This window comes from Stegostoma tigrinum, chromosome 3 (assembly GCF_030684315.1).
Source record: "Stegostoma tigrinum isolate sSteTig4 chromosome 3, sSteTig4.hap1, whole genome shotgun sequence".
NCBI lineage: Eukaryota > Metazoa > Chordata > Chondrichthyes > Orectolobiformes > Stegostomatidae > Stegostoma > Stegostoma tigrinum.
Window position 1 is genome coordinate 79991883 of NC_081356.1, and position 22782 is coordinate 80014664.

Here is a 22782-nt window from a genome sequence, read left to right on the forward strand (position 1 = left end):
CCAGCTTCACACTTTATTCCCTCCCTAAAAAAGTGGGTCAATCCCTACAGCATGTGGATTATAACATTTGAAGGCGGCAGTCCACCACCATTTTCTCAGGACAACTTGGGATGGCAATAAATGCTGGCAGTCAGCGACGCCCATGTCCCACAAGTCAATCCAAAAATAAACAAAACAATATGTAATGAAGCAGCCCTGTAACCTATTTAATCTATTCTTAAGTACATAAGTGAAGATTTGTGTTTTTGAAGTACGATGTAAGAATATTATTAATATGATCAAGTAGATTTCAGCCAAGTTCCCCATAGTTCCTAGAGACTGAAGACGCTCTCGTAAATACTGCATTCCCTCCCACCCCACAGTCCTCTTCTCCTACCTTATTGAAAAGTAACTCTAAAATTACCTAAAAAATGAGGTGGCAACCGGGTGAAGCCACCAAACAGGACTACTTGTGTGTCAAACTGCGTAAGCAGCAAGTGACAGAGCTAAGATATTCCACAACCAAAAAAATCAGATCTAAACTCTGTGGTCCTGCCACATCCAGTCATTTTTAGATTAGATTCCCTAGTGTGGAAACAGGCACTTCGGCCCAACAAGTCCACACCGTCCCTTGAAGCATCCCACCCAGGCCCATCTCCCCACAACCCACACACCCCTGAACAGTACAGGCAATTTAACAAGGCCAATCCACTTAGCCTGCACATATTTGGACTGTGGGAGGAAACCGGAACACACCCACGCAGACACGGGGAGAATGTGCAAACTCCACACAGTCACCCGAGGCTGGAATTGAACCAGGGTGTGGTGCTGTGAGGCTGCAGTGCTAACCACTGAGCCACCGTGCCGCCCTAAATGATTGTTGGAGGTGGCTCTACAAATATCCCCATTCTCAATGATGGAGGCCCAGGATGGACAGGTCGTCCAAGGAGTGGGAGGGTAGTTGAAATGGTTTGCAACTGGAAGGCGCAGTTGTTTGTTGCGAACCAAGCGTAGGTGTTCCGCAAAGCAGTCACCAAGCTCCCCAGAGGCTTTAAAAAGCTTCAAAATCTCCCCTCCCCAACTGCATTCCAAAACCAGCACAGCTCATCCCCACCTCCCTAACCATTTCTCCCATCTCAAGCCCCACCTCCATCTCCTACCCACTAACCTCATCCCTGCCTCCTTGACCTGTCTGTCCTTCCTGGGACGACCTGTCCCCTCCCAAACTCCCTACCTACATTCACTTTTACTGGCTCCAATCCCACCTCTTTGACCTGCCTGTTTCCTCTCCACCTATCTTCTCCTCTATCTGCCTTCCCCTCTCTATTTATTTCAGAATCCCCTTCCCCACCCCCATTTCTGAAGAAGGGTCTCAACCCAAAACTTCAGCTTTCCTGCTTGGCCTGTTATGTTCATCGAGCTCTAGACCTTGTTATCTCACATCCTTTTTAACACAGCTTTGGAGGAATCTTGAGGTCAAACCGTTCCTAGTAAGAGAAACATACTGCACTACTTTATAAATTTATTATAGTATGGCGATAGTCTGCTGTTCAGAATCTTTGCATATATATTTGGCCACTGACTACAGACAGCACAGTGAACTCTTAGACATTTCATGCTCATTTGTTGAATACTGCTGTCCATCTATTTGGAAAAATAAAGAATGCATTGGCAGAAGTGTGCCTAATTGTCCAATGGCGTGGAGTCAAAAGGCATTTTATAATAAAAGTGCAAGGCTGATGAAATGGAAGTGTGCAGAATGATGTTAAGGAACATGAATTTCACAGCTGTAAAACAGAAATTGTTGGAGAAACTCAGGAAATCTGGCATCATCTGTGGAGAAAATACAGTTAATGTTTTTGGTTCAGTGACCATTATTCATATCTCTGCTTTCTCTCCAGATGTTGCCACACCTGGTGAATTTTTCCAGCAATTTCTGCTTTTGCTTCAGATTTCCAGTGCCTGCAGTTTTGTTTTAATTAAGTTAACAGCATTTGCTTTCAGGGCATATTCAGCAGTTTCATTTTTTTTCACATTTCAGTGATGTTTAATCTAAACAAACCAAAGAACCTGTCTACAAAGTGAAAATTTATTACTATATAATCAAATAACTGAAGACTAAGCAATAACATGCAAGGAATATCTATTCTTACCAGAGCTAAGAATATTTTGTCCATCAGAGCCATGATATTTTAATTTAGTTGGAGGGGCACTGTGACCCATACGGTAACGTAAAAGTCGACCTCCACCTTCTGGAGCATCAAAAATCCAGACCTGGCCATGAAATGGAATACATTTATAGTCATTTCAAAACAGATGTAGGATTAGTCAGGAAATCAATATTCATGTTTCATTTAGTTTAGTTGTAATTAAAGCATATTCATTGATTTATCTAATATTATTCTGCTTAACTGTAACCAATGTTGAATTTAGTATTTTAAATGTCATGTAGCTCTGCTTTACCTCACTTGACAAAGAAGAGTTACAGGATTAATGCCGCGGGGCCAATATTCAGCTTATTTTGATTCCACGATTGTGACAACATGCAAACCCTAAGATCAAATAAGGTGAGGTAACATCCAACGAGCTCAATAACAGCTCAGGTAAGAAAGAATGTGGTGAGGGATTGAAAACGATCCATGATTATAGCTATGCTCGACACTGGCTTTACTTTGTTAGTTTTAGAAGAAAGGAAACTAAATTTAAATCTATTAGAGTTAACTTTGTAACAATGTTTATTTAATGCTTTAACTTGCAATTTATCCTTTACACTTACATCACTCAAGAGTGTATTATTACTGAGTGCCTAAGAATATTTCATTACATCACCATTTTTGTATGCTTTAACTACTTGTTTAAATAAGTACTTTATGATTTTGTGTATTAATTTTACATAGTTTCACATCAAAAGAACTTTGTAAACTGTATCACTGACAGCATGGTGGCTCAGTGGTTAGCACTGCTGCTTCACAGGACCAGGTTTGATTCCACCCTCAGGCCACCATCTGTATGGAATTTGCACCGTCTCCCGGTGTCCGCGGGAGTTTCCTCCCACAGTCCAAAAACGTGCAGGTTAGGTGGATTGTCCATGGCGTCCAGGGATATGTAGACTACGTAGATTACCACGGGAATTGCAGGGTTACAGCGATAGGGTAAGGGGGTGGGTTTGAGTAGGATGCTCTGAGGGTCGGTGTGGACTGCATGGGCCAAATGGCCTGTAGGAATTCTATGATTTTGTTCCAAAATAATAAGGAATTCTTTCCATCCACTCAATTACAAAAACAAAATTAAATTAGCAAATGGCTTTAAGAAAAAATGAATGGTCAGTGTGATTTGTCTGGTTTAATGGAAACCTCCAACAATTAAGCAAAAATTGAACCACTGAGCTCAAGAGATTCAATCATTGGGTCTTGACAGGACACAACACCTTTTTAAAGCAAATGGGTAAAGAAAGTACCACAACCATTTTATGCCACCAAAAAGAAAAATCAAAGCAGTAAATGGCGGAGTGGACTCGATGGGCTGAATGGCCTTACTTCCACTCCTATGTCTTACAATCTTAAGTAATCAGAACAAATCATAATGATAATGGATAATTGACAATTTAATGAATCAATCAGTAGATAATGGGAAGTTAAGTCAGTAGATGACAATTACTTTGAAAGGAAATCAATCAGAAATTGTGGACACACTACACTGCCAATCTAAGATTGACCATGAACTGTTCATGGATCAGCTTGGCAGCTACGAGTCTGATCATGCAAGACCTGGATAAATCTGGTTTCTGAGACCATGGTTTGTTAATAAGGCCTGATTTTCAGATGTTGCTTCTTCTATCTTTCTGCACGCAAGAGAGAACATCCCAGTTAACCAAGGATCAATACTGCATTGTGCAGCATCCAAGTCCACTGTGTCGTATAATTTCTGTTGTAACTGTTTAGATCTCTATATGTATTTGTTTATTCAAAACACTATCAATTGCAACAACTATTTTTATTGCAATATCCTATCCGGATGATCAATCTCAGAAACCACACTCCCACCTCTTTAATTACTTACTTCATCAATACTCTCTCATTTTCCTTGACTTCTTTTAAGTTCTGATGGCCGAAATCTGTTTCCACTTCCAACAATTTCAAAACGTTTTATTAACTCTCACAGCTCAGAAACTTGACAAACTAAAATCCTTCTGCTGGGGTGAAACTGTTCTCCTAAATTGAAAACTTGACACTCTGCTAGCATGAAACTTGAATCTAATTCTTCTAAACGGAACTCAAAGCTAACCTATCAGTCGCCTTTGACCATTTGTTTTTCTTGTGTGTCATAAACTCAGCGTAAACATGTTAAAAACCAAAAGAACTGCAAATGCTGTAAATCAGGAACAAAAAGTTGCTGGAAAAGCTCAGCAGGTCTGGCAGCATCTGTGAAAGAGAAAACAGTTAATGTTTCGGGTCTGGTGACCCTTCCTCAGAGTGTAAACATATTATCAATTAACACAAGTAGCTAGCTTACTAAGTCACTTACTAAGACCAATACTTTTGTGGTAATCAGATAATTAAGTCACTTTTCCAAATGACTGAATTTTTTTTTAAAACAAGTTACTTTTAGAGAACTGAAACCAAAACCCATATGCCTTAAAATTTCCATTATACTAATATATCTTACACATCTTTATTGCATCTAGGATCAGGTTGTCACATCCACTGCACACTTTTATAGATTTTGCCATTTCTCTGGTAAACTATGATCACCCTAACAATTCCATTTGCCCAGGCATGTTTCCTTTATTTGACTGCCACAGTTTTGGCTCTTGAATCAATTTTAATTGTTGGTGAAATGCAGTCTTTAGTCACAGGTATCTTTGCTTTAAAGTCAGACCAGATTGTTACTGAAATGCTTGCACTAATCAGAAGGCTAATAGAATGTTATGCTTTATTAGAAGGGCAATTGAAAGAAACAGTAGGGAGGTTATGCTTCAGTTTTGCACAGCATTGGTAAAACCACATCTGCAGTAATGCATGCAGTACTGGTCAGGGTACTTATGGAAGATGTTAACACATTGGCAGCTGTTCAGAGAATGTTTAATAAGTTAATATCTGTATTGTACTGCCTTATGAGGAAGCTTTAGAAGACTCAGAGGTGACTTAATCAAAACATACAAGACCCTGAGGGGGCTCGACTTGGTGGATGTCGAAAGGATGTTTCCTCTTCTGACAGAATCTAGAACTCGGGGTCATAGTTTAAAAATTAAGAGGTCACCCATTTAAGACAAGTACGAGGAAACGTTTTCTTCTCCGAGGGATGAATGTCTTTGGAATTCTCTTCCTCAAAAAGTTGTGGGTGCAGAATCTTTAAAAAAACTTAAGGTAGAGATAGATTCTTAATCTTTCATCCCCATGGTGATTATCAAGGGAATCCAGGAATATACAGCACAAGTTAAAAATCAGACCAACCATGATCTTATTGAATGCCAGGGCAGACTCGAATGACCAAGTGGCCTACTCTTGGTCCTTGTTCATTAAGTACACATTCAGTTGGACAGACAGACAGTCACCGGATTAATTCCTACTCCCGAGACTGCGCATGTAACCTAAACTGGTATTTAACACAGCACTGAAGGGCTACTTCACTATCAGTAATGCTGTCTTTCTGATGAGATGTTAACAAAGGCTATGTCCTTCTCTGAACATAAAACTTTCCCTATTGATATCCCAAACAACTGGCTCTCACCAATACCTGCTCAGCATTTTCAACCCAAAAACAGATCCAGTTCTGATGAAGGGTCACTGGACCCAAAATATTGACTCTGCTTTGTTTCTGAATAAGAAAGCTTGTGACTGTCCCAAGAACTTATACAAATGTTCAAGGAATCCGGAACTCTTCCTTTGAAACAATTGTTTTCTGGCGATGCACTGGCATATTTAAACAGTTCATACTTCCGGTTTTTGAAAAGTTTTGTAGCTCGGGTTGTAGATGATGTTGTAGACCTTGCAGCTAAGGGGATTAGAAAGAAAGCAGAAGTGAGATGCTGAAATTGCACAATCAGCCACGATCATATTGAACGGTACTGCTGACTCAAAAGGGTCAAATGGCCTTCTCCGGCACCGATTTTCTATGTTAAGCTAAACTTCTCTCTCAAAAGAGCCAGAGAGTAGAGTTCTGTTTCTTGAGTCATTGGCTCTTAACAGAGCAATTTTTCTTGGTTACAATTTTCTGGTAGTCAAATAACCATTAACCTATCTATATCCAAGAATCACAACAAACAACAGATGCTTCTAAGCACTTACAATTTGTGAAATCATTTTTTGGCAAGTTATTAATAAGTTCGGTGTGCAAACCTTATAAAGAAAGATAAAAGCAAAATGCTGCAATTGCCGAAAATCTGAAACAAACAGAATGCTGAAAGATCTCAGCAGACTTAGCAGCATCTGTGGACAGAAAAACAGTTAACATTTTGAGTCTGATATAATCGTTCTTCAGAGCACAAAAGTCATACCGAACTCAACACATGCTGTCAGACCTGCTCAGTTTCTCCTGCATTCTGCATTTGTTTAAAAAGATCTACATTTTCAAAAGACATCCTTGTTCCTGTACTCGAATCCTCTCACTATGAAGGCCTGCTCCACTGCACACATACATTTTAAGTGACCAGTATAGGAGTACACACAGGTCTCATTGAATATTCCCCTCTTAATTTACAGCTTTTAAATAATAATCTGCCTTCCTATTTTCGCTACCAAAGTGGGTAACTTCACATTATATTGCCTTTGCCATGCATTAGCCCACTCAGCTTTCCAAATCATGCTGTAACATCTCTACATCCTACTCACAGAGCACCATCCCACTCAGCTTTGTGTCATCGGCAAATTTTGAGTTTTATATTTAGTTAACTCATCCAAAATCATAAAACACTAACCTTTCATTACTCTATGAATCTTTGAAGAGTAAGAAAATTGATAAGGGGGAAATGCATGAGTAAATGTAAATTATAGTACCACCCACTAGCTAGCGTAAAGCCACACATACCACAGCAAAAGGCTTACTGAGCTACAGTAATTTGAATGTTAACATTTTAACAAGACAGCAAGGGAAGCAGTTGGAGATAAAGCAAGATCCAACGGTGGACCCAGACGCCGGGGGGGGGGGGTTAGTGTAGCAGATAGAGATAACATTGGCCCTAGGAGGTTGTACTTGCTACAGACCAAAAGTAAAGTTGGAGATAAAGCAAAGAGCAAGAGCACACCAAATGAGAATGCAAGGAGCAGGGTGATGATAAAGCAAGACACCAAAGCAGAGCTGCTCAAAAATGAGAGAGGCAGACAGATAAAACAGCATGAACACAGAGCTGCTAGAAATTGACAAGAACAGGTGGAGATAAAGCAAGGCCTGAGAGTGTAATTATGAGATGCGTCAAGGTCTAAAGCTCAATTTTCTGGGAAAAAAAAATGAAGGAATAATGCCATGAAACAGTAAGTAGACAACTGATTGATGAGAATTCCTATTTACAAAGACCTGGGCAGAACGAAGATCAAGTTCTCCAGAAGTTTGAAGAACTAGGCCGTAAAATAATCAGAACCTGAAGTGTAATAATATCTGGGGAACCATATGCCAATTATGATTGGATCAAGCAGATACAAGAATTACGTGGATGGCTCAAAGGGAATGAAGGGTTTCTGTTCATGAGTCAACAGAAGCAATCATAGGGAAGATGGGTATTTTCCCACAGGCACCGATTTCATGCAAACTGGGTTACAATTCATCAAAATGCTGCTTGTATCACCAGGACAACAAACTTGGGATTGGAGTGTCCTTACACATGAAAGACAAATTTGACATATTTTCAGAAAGCAGTTAGGAACCCAGAAGAAATGTTGAACTTTATAGCCTGGATGTTAAAATGCATAAATAGAGATACTTCCCTGCAATTGTGCAGAGGATTTTGATAAAACTTCATCTGAAGCACGTAATACAGTATTGGTGTCCATGTAATCAACCTGTTTGAATATGTTATAACACACCAGCAGTGCAGATGAGATTTGAACTCAGGCCTCCTGAACCAGAGGTGGGGACACTACAATCACACCACAAGATCCTCAGGCTAACCATAAGTAGATATCCTTATTAAGCACGGTACATTGAGAGTTGACTAGATTTCCTGGGAAGGCAGTGTGGCCCCACAAAGAGAGATTGTATCGAATAGGTCAATACACTGGATTTAAAGAGAATGAAAGGTGACCAAGTGCAATTTCTATCTCTGCAATATCGCAATCACTGTTACTCACCTGTAATTGAAATACTCATCCATGCATTTGTTACTTCCAGATTTTCGTATTGCAAAGGACACCTGGTTAGCCTCCCAAATTCATCTCTCTAAACTTGGATGTCATCCAAAGCTCTGTCTTACGACTCCACAATCGTATCAAATTCCATGCTGTGCTAGTTAATCTATGTTGGATCCCAGTTAAGCAACTGCCTCTATCTTAAAATTCTTTTTCAATCACCCATGATTTTAGCCCTCCTTATGTTCCTTCAAATTCGTAATCCTCTGCTTAACTAATTCTGCCTTATGGAATACTGAAAATTTGAACTGCTCCACCATTGGTAGTCATGCCTTCAATCACTTTAGCCCTAAGCTCAGAAATTCCCTCATTAAACCTCTGTCTCACTCCCTCATTTTCCTCCATTAAGGAACTTATTAAAACATAGTTCTTTGGCCATTCTTTTGTCTTCTAATTTACCCTTCATTAAGAGACAGGGTTCCAAATGCTGCTCTATTATGCTGTTTTGAAGCACTTTGGGATATTTTATTATGTTAAAGGTGCTTGATAAATATTGTTGGCTTAATTAAACTACAGGGCTCTGAGAGGATTTGAGAAGGGAGCTGCCAAGTGACTGCTTGCCCTATCTGAAGAGTCTAGAAGGAGGAACTGTGAACTCATAAAAGGTGTCAGCTATTTAGAACTGAAAGTGGAATCTCCACTCTGAGGGCTGTGAACCCTGGAAATTCTCTACCCAAAAAGGTGGTGGGTGGTCAGTATTTGAATATCTTCAATGCTGAAATAGGCAAGATTTCATGAACCCACTGTAATAAAGGAATATGGAAGTAGGCCGTAGAGCAGAAATCAAAGATCAGGCATGACTTTAATGATGTCTGCAGTCAGTTCAATGGCCACAGGGCCTACTTGTGCTTCTATTTCTCCTGTTCAGGCACCAAAGAAAAATAACAATCTTTGACTTACTGAGTGCATATATTACATCCAAGTTACCAACATCTTGTTTAAAACAAGTCTCGTAACTTACAAATTAGTTGACCTGGTTTCATCTGTTTCCAACATGCACCACATACGAGACTAACATGACATAACTCTAAGACATCTTTTAACGTGGTATTTGGCAACGAACTATTTAAAAACACAATAGTACAAGAAAAAAATCACATTATATTCACTTCATGAATCACTCCACTAGATCTAAAATCATGTTAAGATTTAAATCAGCCTCTTTGTTAGTTCCACTTAAACACTGGAATCAGTATAGCGGATCTATTTTTTTAAAAATCAATTAAGCACAGTATTTGCTGATATTTGGCGGAAAAGTAACACTACATAATAACTTGGAGTAACTGAAAGAAAGGAAACAGATCCTCTTCCTGCATAGAATGGAACGAAAACAGAAATTACTGGAAATGTTCAGCACGTCCGGCAGCATTGGTGAAGAAAAAAAAACAAGAAGTTAACATTTCAGGTCCAGTGACCCTTCGTCAGGGTTCTGAGGAAGGGTTACCGGACCTGAAGCATTAACTCTGATTTGATCTCCAAAGATGCCGCCAGACCCACTGAGCTTTTCCGGCACCTTCTGTTTCTGTTCCTGATTTACAGATCCGTAGTTCTTTCAGTTTTTAATCAAAGAACGGAGATAGCTTTGGGAAGCACAACAAAATTTCATTTTACCCCTAAGTGTTTTACTGCCCTGATCAAGTTCTCACAGTAGTACAACTTTCATATTATTTGCTGATGTGTATTACCTCCAAGAGAGAAAACAAACAGGCAGCTCTTACTAACAAGTAATGTGGCTATGAGAAAGTGGCACAGCAGCACACACTGTAAACATCACTGGTAATTAATGCACAGTACACAAATAACATCACATGCTATAAATCAAGTTATCTATTACAGATCTTTCACCCAGTTTTCTTCAGAAACGCATGGTCAGGATTTTGCGTGGAAGCTGTAGCTCTGCTGGTCAACTCCAGGTGATTTTAGTTCTAAGGCAATTAATTGTCTGTCATGGATTCTGACGCTCTGGGACGGCATACCCTATCTCCAACAGCTAGTGGCGATTTATACAGCTGGAAGCTACCTAGTCTTAACAGCCGTGGTAACGGCACTTTCGGCTGGGATAACAGCAAATTCCAGAGCGGCCACATCAGAAGAGGGGCAGGTTTGGAGTTGGGGACGGGCTTCAATGCAGGAAGAGCCCGTCATAGGACACAGCATACCTGAACAATAGGAGCATGCACCCCGCCCTCACCCCACCCGAAGATTTGGAATATATTAGGTTTCATTTTGTACCCCTCACCCACCCCTCATTGCAGAAATGCTGACGCCTTTGGTAAAATTGAGAAGTTCAAAATTCCACTCAATATTTTCTATTTTCTAAGCTTGCACCAGATTGTATTATCAGCGCTTGGATCATACCCGAATTGCGTTGTCTTCACCGGTGGTAATGAGAAGTGGTTCTCCATGAACAAATGTTACTCCTGTAACTGCTGTTGTATGGGTTTCCCTCATTTGAGCAATCAGTTTCTTCTCTTCCAAATCCCATAGTCCAATATGGCCAACAGGGCTCCCAGCTGCCATCACTGGATAACCATCTTAAAAAATTAAAAGGTAAAATAATATTCTATCCTTGTAAGGATTCCAACAACAATGCACAAAGTAATTTATAAAGGAGTGCAGTAAAGTGCAGCTTATAAATTAGACAAACAGAAAAAGTGAACTTTACAAGATCAATGCAAAAGTCCTGCTTTGTAATTTCTCAACATTTGTAAGATGAACGTACTGCACCTAATATTTTAAACTAACAGCAGCAAATGGTATAATGATTTAATTTTTACTTCATAAGACTAAATAATTCAATTCATTTATTAAAGAGGTATGAATTAACTGCAAAACCAATATCATAAAGTCTTACCCTTAAACAATGACAGTATAGCTATAATTCAAACATATTTAAAGATTCCTAAACCTTCACCTAATATATAATTGATCAGTCTCTTTTAAGTAACCAATACTGATACAATCAATTACCTGTACGAAATGAGATTGCCGTGATTGGTCCCCAATCTTGTTGGAATTTCATCAACATCTCATCATATTTCAAATTATGGATAATTATCTGACCAGATAGGAGGCCGATGGCAACTACATCCACAGCTGGTGCCTAAACAAAAAAAAAGCAGATGAAAACATGGAAATCAAAACCTTCGTACAACGACAATTGCGACTTTATCACTTAAAAAGTAAAATTTTCTAAAAGGACTATAAGTGTGCCTGACTTATGATAACAGAATGAATCAAATTCATTTATTACATGAGATAACACGATGTGAAGCTGGATGAACACAGCTGGCCAAGCAGCATCAGAGGAGGAAGGCTTGACGTTTCAGGTCGGGACCCTTCTTCAGAAAATGAAATTTATTCTGAAAAATGGTCCTGACACGAAACGTCAAGCTTTCCAGCTCGGCCCACTGTGTTCATCCAGCTTCACACCGTGCTATCTCAGATTCTCCAGCACCTGCAGCTCCTATCTCATTTATTACATGATTTTTGTTTTAAATTTTGAAAACCAAAAACCACAAATCTGAGCATTTGTTTTGAGAGCCACAAATTAGTGGCCTAAATTATAGAGTTATGCTCCTCAAGTATTAGAACAGTAATAGATGAAGAGGCAGTATGTTAGTAGGGAGTACTTTTCTTTTAGGTGTATCCTTTCTTTATTCTTTACTCTTTGCAAACTTACCCAAATGGAAGTCAATTCTTAAATTACACATTAAAATCAAGGAGCTAAAAATGTTACTACTGCTGAAAATATGCAGCATTCTGTTGAAGCTTGTCGTCACACTCTTAGCAGGATCAGCAATTTATACTGCAGCAGTTCAAGAAGGCGGCTCACCCCCACCTTCTCAAGGGCAATTATTGATGAGCAATAAGTGCAATCCATTTGTTGTACATAGACTCACAATATCATCAAGGTCGGTGTTCCAGGATTTTAACCCATGTTGAAGGAACAGTCATACATTTCAGAATCAGGATGCTGAGTAGCTTGGGGGTAGAACTTGCAGGTGGTGATGTTCCCATGTATCTGCCACCCTTGTCTTTCTGCATGGCATTGGTTTTGGAAGATGCTAAGGAGCCTTGGTAAGTATGTGCAGTACATACTGTAGCTGGAACACCCTGAAGCTACTGTTTGTCAGTGATGGAGCAGTGTTGGTGTGAAAATGGCATCAATCAAACCCTGGATGGTGTCAAGCTCGAGTGTTGTTAGAGCTTCACTCAATCAGACAAGTGGAGAGTATTCCATCAAACTCCAGTCTTATGCCTTAGCAAAGGTGGACAGGCTATTGGGATGCAGGAGGAGAGTTACTCACTGTAGGATTTCTAGCATTCACACTGCTCATGCAGCCAAAGCATTTAAATGGCTAGTTCAGTTTCTTGAGAATATGGGATTTATAAAACTTCACTTTCTGAAAGGGTCAGGGAAGCAGGTTCAATAGTACCTTTCACACAAATCGTGTTTGAAGAACTCAGGCAAGTTAGTCAAAAATGTTACAAGAGAATGGAGATCCTATGATGCAGTATATCTGGATCTCCATAAGGCATTAATAAGGTGTCACACAAAAGACTAATACACAAGCTAAGATCACGAAGTTAGGGATAATTTATTAGCTTGGATAGAGGATTGACTAACCATCAGAAAACAAAGTCAGGATAAATGCATCTTTTTATGGCTGGCAAGATACAAGTAGTGGGGTACCATGTGGTTTGATTCTCAGACCCCAACTATTTACAGTCTATATTAATGACTTGGATACAGGGACAGAAAGTACTATAGTCAAATTTGCCGATGGCATTAATACAGGTGGGAAGTGAGTTGCAATGAAGATTTAAGCAAGTTACAAACAAATGTGAATAGCTTAGGTGTAAGCCAAAGTTTGGCAGATGGATTTTAAGGTGGATAAGTTTAGGTTATCCATTTTTGTTGTAAGAATAGAAAGGCAACTTATTATCCAAATGGAAAGAATTTCAGAGTGCTTTGATGGAGTGGGATTTGGGTGACCTCGCGCATGAATCTCAGAAAACTAGTATGCAGGTACAGCAGGTAATAACGGAGGCAAATGGAATTTTGGCACATATAGAATAATAAAATCCCTACAGTGTAGAGATAGGCCATTTGACCCAAAGAGACCACTGACCCTTCGAAGAACTGCCCACCCAGACCTACCTCACTAGCCAATCCCTGTAATCCTGCAATTCCCATGGTTAATCCACATAACCTGCACAACCCTGGACACTACGGGCAATCTACCATGGCCAAACAACCTAACAGAGTGTGATTGATGAAATAACTTCAGAGAGGCTGGTATTCTGTCACCAAGTCACCCCTTACTGCCATTTGGACAGTCCTTGACAGTGATCCAGCTCCCACAGAGGGCAGCTCTCAGATTGAACAGGATGTCTGACACTCCCATTCTTGTCTGTCAGCCAGGGTTCCCTGATTGGACCAGATTGAAAGCTCCAGTCAGGGAACTCATTCTACGAGGTCCACCTGCCTGACCTTGTTACAGTGGACACCAAGACGCTGCGTAAATTTGAGGAGATGCAGATTTTTTAAATTAGCAACAGGTTGAGGGGTTATGGAAAGTGGAGTTGACACCAAAATATGATCATGACTGATCTCATTAAATGGGACAGCAGGCTCCTGGGGTTGAATTGCTGACTCCTGCCCCTGGTTCTTATGTTTCTTTCAAAATGAAACTGATTTAATACATGAAAGGAGAAAAATATGTGGTGTTAGAAGACTGTCCAAGCTTGGTCTAATTGACACAGCTATTCAAAGAGTTAAAGGAGACTTAATAGCTAAATTTCCTCTGTTTCTATAGCATTATTTGGAAAATAAGAAACAAATGATTCACTTGTATGCTAAAAAGCATTTATACAGATGCTCACTCGTGAAAAAAAAACTAGAAGTTGACATCATCATGCTTTCAACACATAAGCTATAATACTTAAAACAGTAGGCAGCACATTACAAAACACTGCACTGACCTGTTGAAGCGCTGATACTCCTGAGCCCCAACCTTGAAATGTATACAAAAGTTTGCTAGAATAGGGTCAAAAGGAAAGTCAATCACATTAAAACACTAATGTTCAGTAAAGGAAATCTCTCCTTTACATTTGTGAGCTGTCACCAGCTCAAATCAAATATATTATTAATAGTTCCCGTATGAATTGTTACCCATCTCTTCTATTTAATGAAAATGACAGAATAATTCCATATAAAGTCTCCTGTACTGGAAGGAGGTAAATCAAAAACATTTCTAGAAAAGAGGTCAATTTCAACTGAATACTACAAGTTATCCCAAGCTATTTGCAAAGTATAAGAATAGTCATGTTCTTTGAAAAATGTTGCATTCATAGAAGTAAAGATAAACCAGAGTAAAGTTCATTCAGTCAGATATAATTTTATAACATTTCAGAAAAAATGGCTTACTTTTCTTAGAAAAGGCTGCCCTACATAAAACTGACACAAAGACTCACTGAATGGTTACATGACAGGAAATATTTTTATAAATATTAGCTGCATCTTCTCTAGAGCCTTCAAATTCTTGTCAAAGTGGTGTCCAAAATTGAAAACAGTTTTTTTACAGGTGTGGCCCAAAAGAATTTTACATGAACATTATAACTTCCTGCATTTAACTCCATGCCTTTATGTATAACGGCCAGGATCTCATGTTTACTCACAAAGTTTTAAACAGAACGAATGGATAGTGGTTGATTATTTTGAACAACCACAGGGTGGTGGTGATTACTATCAATTGTAATCATCACCTGCCCCCAAACATGCAATCTCTCTCAAGGAAATGACATTCATAGAATCACCATAGAATCCCTTAGTGTGGAAGGAGGCTATTTGGACCAGGCTAGTCAGCCACACCAACCGTCCAAAAAGCAGCCCAATCAGAACCAATCCTCTACTCTATACCCTTGCACTTCCCATGACTAATCATCTTAGCCTGTACATCCCCGGACACAATGGGCAATTTACCATGGCCAATCCACCGAACTTGCAAATCTTTGAACTGTGAAAGAAAAGCAGAGCACATGGAGGAAACTCACACAGGTATGGTGAATATGTGGAAACTCGACACAAACGGTTGCCCAAGGCTGGCATCGAACCTGGGTCCCTGGCGCTGTGAGACAGCAGGGCTTCCCACAGCCACCAGACCACCCTGCTTTGCAACTGAAGAAGTGATATATAATACTGTCAGCTTTATGCTCAGGCCCTATCACATCAAAGCAGGGATAGAAAACTAACAAAAGCAGTAAGAGATACACAGCTCAAGATTTCCCTTCTATTTGAAAAACAGACTACATGTTATATCTTCTGTAAATGACGTAGCATGTAATGCCCAGGAAATTGGGCTACAGTTTTACATATAATGAACTATCATGCACATTAGAGTTGCCAAACTCCACAAAGAGCAACCAGCATAAGAGAGCTGAAGACAACACAATATACTACAAATCCCCTGCACAAGGAATACAGAATTGCACCTAGTGTTAAATAAAACAATGTCAAAAACCAGAGCTACAGCATGATTCTTTTGACAGTGAAATCCCAATCACTACCCTTAATAAATAATAAAGGTAAAATATTTGGATTAAACCTAGTTTTTGATCTTAAACTGTTTTTTATTTTAATTGAATTTTATGAAGCAAAATCCTTAATACTTAAATTATTTTGTAAAGAAACTATTAACGTTGAACTGACTTGGACTTGATATTCCATAGCTGAAGACTCCCTTGTTGGCTGCCAAGTAGAATTTTGTTGATATATGTACTTGGGTGCAAAAGAGCAGAAATTGCAAACATGATTTTGTCAAAATTCAATTGAAGATACTCCTCTGTAAATAAATAATCAAATATTAGGCAAAAGCAACATATACTTACTAAGCAAACATTTCTGTCATCAAATAATGGTATTTTTACAAAGGCAAGTGCTCCTTAAAGAGTATGGCGGTACCTGCATTTTCTCACCAAGCCTATCACATTGAATCCAGGACTGAAGCTACCATAAATATCATAAGACTTGTCAATTTCTTTTTAAAACATCTTTGTATTATACCTTTTCTGCATGACAATAGCTACACATTATCAGAGTACTTTTACAGAATTTTAATCTATGAACGTATCAGGGACAGGAATGGTTGTTGGAAGTGTCGGGATTTAGATGCTTTAAAAGAAATAGGGAGGGTGGTAAAAGAGGCAGGGGAGTGGCTTTGCTAGTCAGGGCCAGTATAGCAGCTACTGAAAGGCAGTTCGAGAATGATACATCTAGAGGCAGTTTGGGTTGAGGTCAGGAACAAGAAAGGGGCAGTCACTTTGTTGGGTGTTTTTTTTATTAAAATAGACGCCCAAATGGCAGCAAAGAAGAGCAGCAGCAGATTGGGAGGCGGACACTGGAAAGGTGCAGAAGTCATAGGGTTGTAGTCATGGGTGACTTCAACTTTCCAAATATTGATTGGAAATTTTTGAGTTGTAATAGTTTAAATGGAGCTGATTTTGTCCAGTGCATTCAGGAAGGACTCCTAACACAGTACGTCGATTGACCAACATGAGAAGAGACCACTTTAGGTTTGGTACTTGGCAAAGAACCAGGCCAAATGTTAGGCCTGTTGGTAGGAGAGCATTTTGGTGGTAGCGATCATTACTCTGTTACTTTTATAACAGTCACGGTAAAGGATAGGTACATACAGCAGGGTAAGTTTTATATTTGGGGGAACGGTAATTATAATTCTGTTAGGCAAGAACTGGGTAACATAAAATGGGAACAGATGCTGTCAAGGAAGAGCACTGTTGAAATGTGGAGATTGTTTAAGAAATGTATACTGCGTGTGATGGCTATGTTTGTCCCGAGCAGGCAGAGAAGATATGGTTGAGTGAGGGAGCCTTGGTTCTTGAGAGATGTCAAATGACTAGTTAGGAGGAAGAAGGATGCTTATAGAAGATCGGAAAAGGCTCAAGAGGGATACAAGTTATCCAGGAAGGAGCTGAAGAAAGGGCTTAGGAGAGCTATTAGAGGCATGAGAAAACCTTGGCAGATAGGATCAAGGAAAACTCCAAGGCATTTTACATGTATGTGAGGAGGAATAAGAGAATGACAAGAGAAAGGGTAGGGCCGATCAAGGATTGTAAAGGGAAATTGTGCACACAGCCTAAAGAGATAGGAAGGGTCCTTGAAGAATACTTTTCTTTGGTATTCAAGGGACCTGGTCGTAGTTCCCTGAAAGCTGCCACCCAGGTGGACAGAGTTGTTAAAGCGTATGGTGTGTTAGCTTTCATTAATAGAGGGACTGAGTTCAAGAGCTGTGAAGTTATGCCCCAACTAAACAAAACCCTGGTTCAGCCACATCTGGAGTACTGTGTCCAGTTTTGGTCGCTTCATTACTGGAAAGACATGGAAGTGCTGGAAAAGGTGCAGAGGAGATTTAACCAGGATGTTGCCTGGAATGGAGGGAAGGTCTTACGAGGAAAGGTTGAGAGAGCTAGGGCATTTCTCTTTAGAATGACGAAGGATGAGAGGTGAATTGAAAGAGGTGTAGAAAATGATCAAAGGTATAGATAGAGAAGACAGCCAGAGACTTTTTCCCAAGGGTGGAGGTAGCTATTACATGGGGGCACAGTTTTAAAGTGAGTGTAGGGGAGACGTCAGAGGTAGGTTCTTTACTCAGGGAGTGGTAGGGGCATGGAATGCATTGCCGGGGAGGGTAGTAGAGTTGGCCTCATTAGGGGCATTTAAGTGGCTATTAGATAGGCATATGGATAATAGTATAAGGTAGGGGTGGAGGTTAAATAGGCCTTAGGTTTAGGGCAAAAATTCAGCACATCATCATGGGCCGAAGGGCCTGTACCGTTCTATGTTCTATGAAATACTTTAAGGTGGCGCTTACACAATAAAGTCCACATCACCCAAAGCTCAAAAGCACCACATTCAACAACATTGAATCTTACAGAGCAGAAAAAGTATCAGGCTCAAGCATCCATTTAGCTTAGTTAGAGACAAAAAACACCTGCAGATGCTGGAATGAAGGTAGATAAACAGGAGGGTGGAAGAACACAGCAAGCCAAGTAGCAGCTGGAGGAAAGGAGAAATCAATGTTTCACGTATTATCTTTCTTCAAGCTGCCTGGCCTGCTGCGTTCTTCCATTCTATTGAGCTAAATCTAAATTTACACAAATTTATGCAATGATTGCTGATGCAGCTAAAGGGTACTACAATTATTGCCGGAGTCCTGGGGCGCAGACAAATCAGCTAATGCTCCTGCTTCCAACTGTTAAATGCTTAGGTTTGAGTAAAATACTCCATGGAAAAATTAAGTTCTATGTCCAGGCATAATTTGGACAAAGGAACAGAGGGCATTGTTGCTAAATTTGCATATGACACAAAGAAAGGTGACAGGACAGTTAGTGCTGAAAAAGCGGGGAAGACACAGGACTTAGACTAGACAGGAGTGTAGGCAAAGAAATAGTAAAGGGAATACAATATGAGAAAGTGAGAGTTATAGGGGCGTCACCAATTTCAGGCATACAAGGTTAAGAACCAAAAAGCATTGAAAACAAACTAGTAGTATAAATCTTAATGATGCAATGGTATGTTATCTTTTATCCCGTTAAATTGATAATCTCAACACTTTCTTATAATGTAGGAAAGTATTGTTTGAAGAGATTAAATTGTAGTTGTACAGGAACAAACATTACATCATCTTATAAACTTACCCTCTGATTGCACATCCCAAACTATGAGCTTGTCATCACGATCCACTGAAATCACATGATCACCAAATGGCAACAGGAGGTGGACCTCTGAATTATGTCCTTTATATGAGTGCACAATCTAAAATTAAGGATAAAACATGGTTGGTTAGAGAAAACAAATACTGCTGATAAACTGAAAAAAGCATTGCACCAACAAGTTAAATGAATGAATTACAATGACACTGAAGAATCGAAGGGAAATTTAGTATATACACATATCAGAACAAAAAGAGATCATGTCGCATCAAGAGCCTGTCCTGCTATTCATTTCTGACAGTCCTGAAAACTTGTTTTTTTTAAAATTTGCACCCTAATCTAAGACTCTTGATCTATCAGAAATATGCACATATGGAGAAAAAAAGTGTTCTTTGTCTCAAAGCCACTGATCTAATCACCTGTTAACTTTGTAAATTTCAAGGAATTTGACTCCAGTTTATGTAATCTCTTCTTGGATTCCATATTATGTACATTACCAATTTGTGCACTTATTTACTGACAGAATATAAACTTTATTAACCAAATATTAAAAAATCTTCGGCATCAGTTGAAAATTTAAGATTCATTGGATGAATCTATTTCTCTAATTCCTCACTTTCCATATTGCCATACAAAAAAAGAAACAGAATTTGGGAATACACGTTATGGATAGAGGTCTGATAAAAATGGTCTTATCTCTGGTTGCTACTGGATATTCACTCAGAACAACGTATCACAGGTACTACAAATGTGAAGTAAAAACAGTAAATGTTGGAACTACTCTGGTCTGACAGTATTTGGCCAAGAAAAGAAGATACGGTTTTCAGATGGGATAACTATTCAACTGAACTGGAAAAAGACAGAGCCATGACAAATTTTCAGTACAGACTTAGGAAAAGAACAGAAATATTCTGGGTGGAGGAATTCAATGTCCAAAGGTAGCTCAACAGCACCACAACTGACACAGCTGGTCAAGTCATAAAAGGACATTATTGATAAATTAGGTCTGCAGCAGGTGGTGAGGAAACTAACAAGATTAGCAAATCTGCTTGGCCTCATTCTCACCAATCTGTCGTTGACTCATTGACAACAGCAAAGGTAGGAGCGACCGATGGAAAGATCTTGTGGAGTAGATCCTGTCTTCAGTCTGCGCACACCCTCCTTTGTGCTACGTGGCACTACCACTGTTTTAAACAAGACAGACTTCGTACAGATCAAACAACTCATAACTGGGAATTCCTGGGGCACTGTCAGTCATCAGCAGCAGCAGAATGCCCAATTACTGTTGGACCAGACTAATTCCAACATTATGCTGTTTTTATTTCACATTTGTAGCATATGCGTTCATTTGTTCTTGAGCAAATACCAAGAAGCAACCCGAGACAAGGCCATTTATACTAGGCCTGTATCTGTAACATGTTTTCCCAAGTTAAATCCATTTAATTGTTCTGTATGGCAATACTGGAAGTGAGAAAATGGATAAAGGTATTTCTGTCATAACTCGTGTTTTGTTAATGCGGATTGACTGTAACGTGATTGATGAATAATGAATGCTATTTGGATAATGTGAACTTTCTACTGTACAGTATAGCAATTTTCTATAGAGATTTCCCTATAACGCGGTTTCTATAGCATGATTTTTGTTTAGCGTGAGGTCACACAAGGATGCAACTATCGCATTACAGGAGAAATACCTGTATTGATTTTTCATCCACTAAATCTTAAAATTTCAACTGTATTAAAAATATATATTTTGGCATCAATCTGTAACCTCAGTCACACATCCCCACTATCATGCCCAACAGTTCAATCCTGGCTAACAGAGTGCAGCACTGTATGTTAAGAGCAGCAAAAGTTTCAAAAAGTGACGTGTAAACCAGGTGAAATTACAACACAGAACTACTTGCAGGACAAACAACAGAAGTAGCGTGCAACCAAAACAGCAAAGCAATCCCACTACAAACAGATCAAAACTAAACTGCAGTTCTGTCACCATATCATGAATAGCTATGGACAATTAGAAGTTCCAAAAACATCCCCCTTCTCTACAACGAGGGAACCCAATATAGTGAAAGAGGTAAATTGTATCTGTCATCAGATTGAAGTGTCAAGTGGATAATCCATCTAGGTCCCCTCCTGAGGTCCCCTATTTCACAGATGTCTGTTTTCAAACAATTTGATTCACTTGCACAGTATCAAGAACAGGTAGAAGACTCCAAGTATGCAGTGGCTGCAGAACCTGACAACATTCTGGAAAAAGAGCTAAAGACTCGCACTCCAGCACTGTCCATAACCCTCAGCCAGCTGTTTCAGTACTGTTAAAACATCTAGCAATAAAAACTGCCCAGGTATGTCCTGTGCACACAGATCCAACATGACCAATTAGCATTCCATTAGTCACTCCTGATTATCAGCAAATGATGTTAGCAGGACTTTGACAGTGCTATCAAGGGGTACGTGCAGAGGAATAATCTGCTCACAAACACTCAGTTACTGATATCACCCTTGGTCCAAACATGAGCGAAAGAGTTGAATTTCAGGGCTGTGGTAGGAGTGACTGTACTTAACAACATATGGCATAAGGAACCTGAGCAAAACTGGAGTCAATGGGAATCCAGGGGAAAATTTCCCACTGTTTGATGGCACACCTAGCAGAAAGTTTAGTTGTTGGAGCTCAAACATCTCCACACCAGGTCTTCACTGCAACAGTTGCTCAGGATTGTGTGGTTGACTCAACCAATTTAGGCAACTTCAACAATGAACTTCCCTCCATCATATGGTAATACGTGGAGTTGCTTGCTGATGATTGTACAATATTCAGCACTATTAGCTACTTCTCAGATACTGAAATAATCTCTGTCCATATTTTGTGACTTATGAACATTATCCAGGTTTGGGTTGACAAATGCCAAGTAACTTTCACACAAGCGTGGGTAACAAGAGAGCGATTCTAACCCTTACCACATGACACTGAATTGCATCACCACCACTGAATCCCCCATTGTCAACATCCTGGGAGTTATAGCCAACCAGAAACTGAACTGAACCAGCCATACAAATATTGAAGTTATAAAAAGCCCAAGGCTAGGTATTTTGCAGCAAGTAATAATTTTGTCCTTCCTTTATCGACACACTGAAAGTTAGGGGTGCGATGAAATACTTTCCATTATTTGGATGACTGCAACTTCAACAACGTTCAAAAAGCTTAACACCAGCCAGAACAAAGCAGCCCACTTGACTAGCTCCCCATCCAATCATTCCATTCACCTCCAATGCACAATGGCAGCAGTGTATACCATCTACAAGACACACTACAGTGACTCACCAAAACTCTGCAGAGGCACTTTCCAAATCAGCTCATTCTACCACCCAGAAGGACAAGAGCTGCAGATTTCTGAATGGGGCAGCACAGTGGCTCAGTGGAGTTGTTGGGCCGAAGGGCCTGCTTCCACACTGTTGGGATTCTATGAATAGGAATTGCAGATTTATAGTTTCCCCCATTCCTCTCACTCTTTTATCCAAGGAAAATTGAAAATTTAGGGTAACTGCCTCTATCTCCAGCCTATCATTGCACAGCAAACTAGATTGCATTCCGGTACCAGGTGACTTTTTAAATTCTGAAGTCTGCCATCAAATTTGAGTATCTCCGTTCTATCTACTTTTATCCTTTATCACTGAAGATATTTGAATTGCAAGAATACCACCATGTGCACATAATTAGATAAAATTA

The 22782-nt window shown here is 39.6% G+C and overlaps 1 protein-coding gene across 2 annotated transcripts in view; it reads right to left on the reverse strand.

Moving 5' to 3' along the window:
- Nucleotides 1-22782, reverse strand: part of wdr36 (WD repeat domain 36) — an 88553-nt gene that overhangs the window by 54462 nt on the left and 11309 nt on the right. For both annotated transcript variants that reach the window (XM_048527856.2, XM_059644698.1), the window contains exons 4-9: nucleotides 19038-19155; nucleotides 16033-16165; nucleotides 14307-14361; nucleotides 11289-11421; nucleotides 10677-10852; nucleotides 2133-2253 (exon numbers count right to left, since the gene is read on the reverse strand). In XM_048527856.2, the coding sequence (XP_048383813.2) occupies nucleotides 2133-2253; nucleotides 10677-10852; nucleotides 11289-11421; nucleotides 14307-14361; nucleotides 16033-16165; nucleotides 19038-19155 (736 nt within the window). The remainder of the gene's footprint in view (nucleotides 1-2132; nucleotides 2254-10676; nucleotides 10853-11288; nucleotides 11422-14306; nucleotides 14362-16032; nucleotides 16166-19037; nucleotides 19156-22782) is intronic.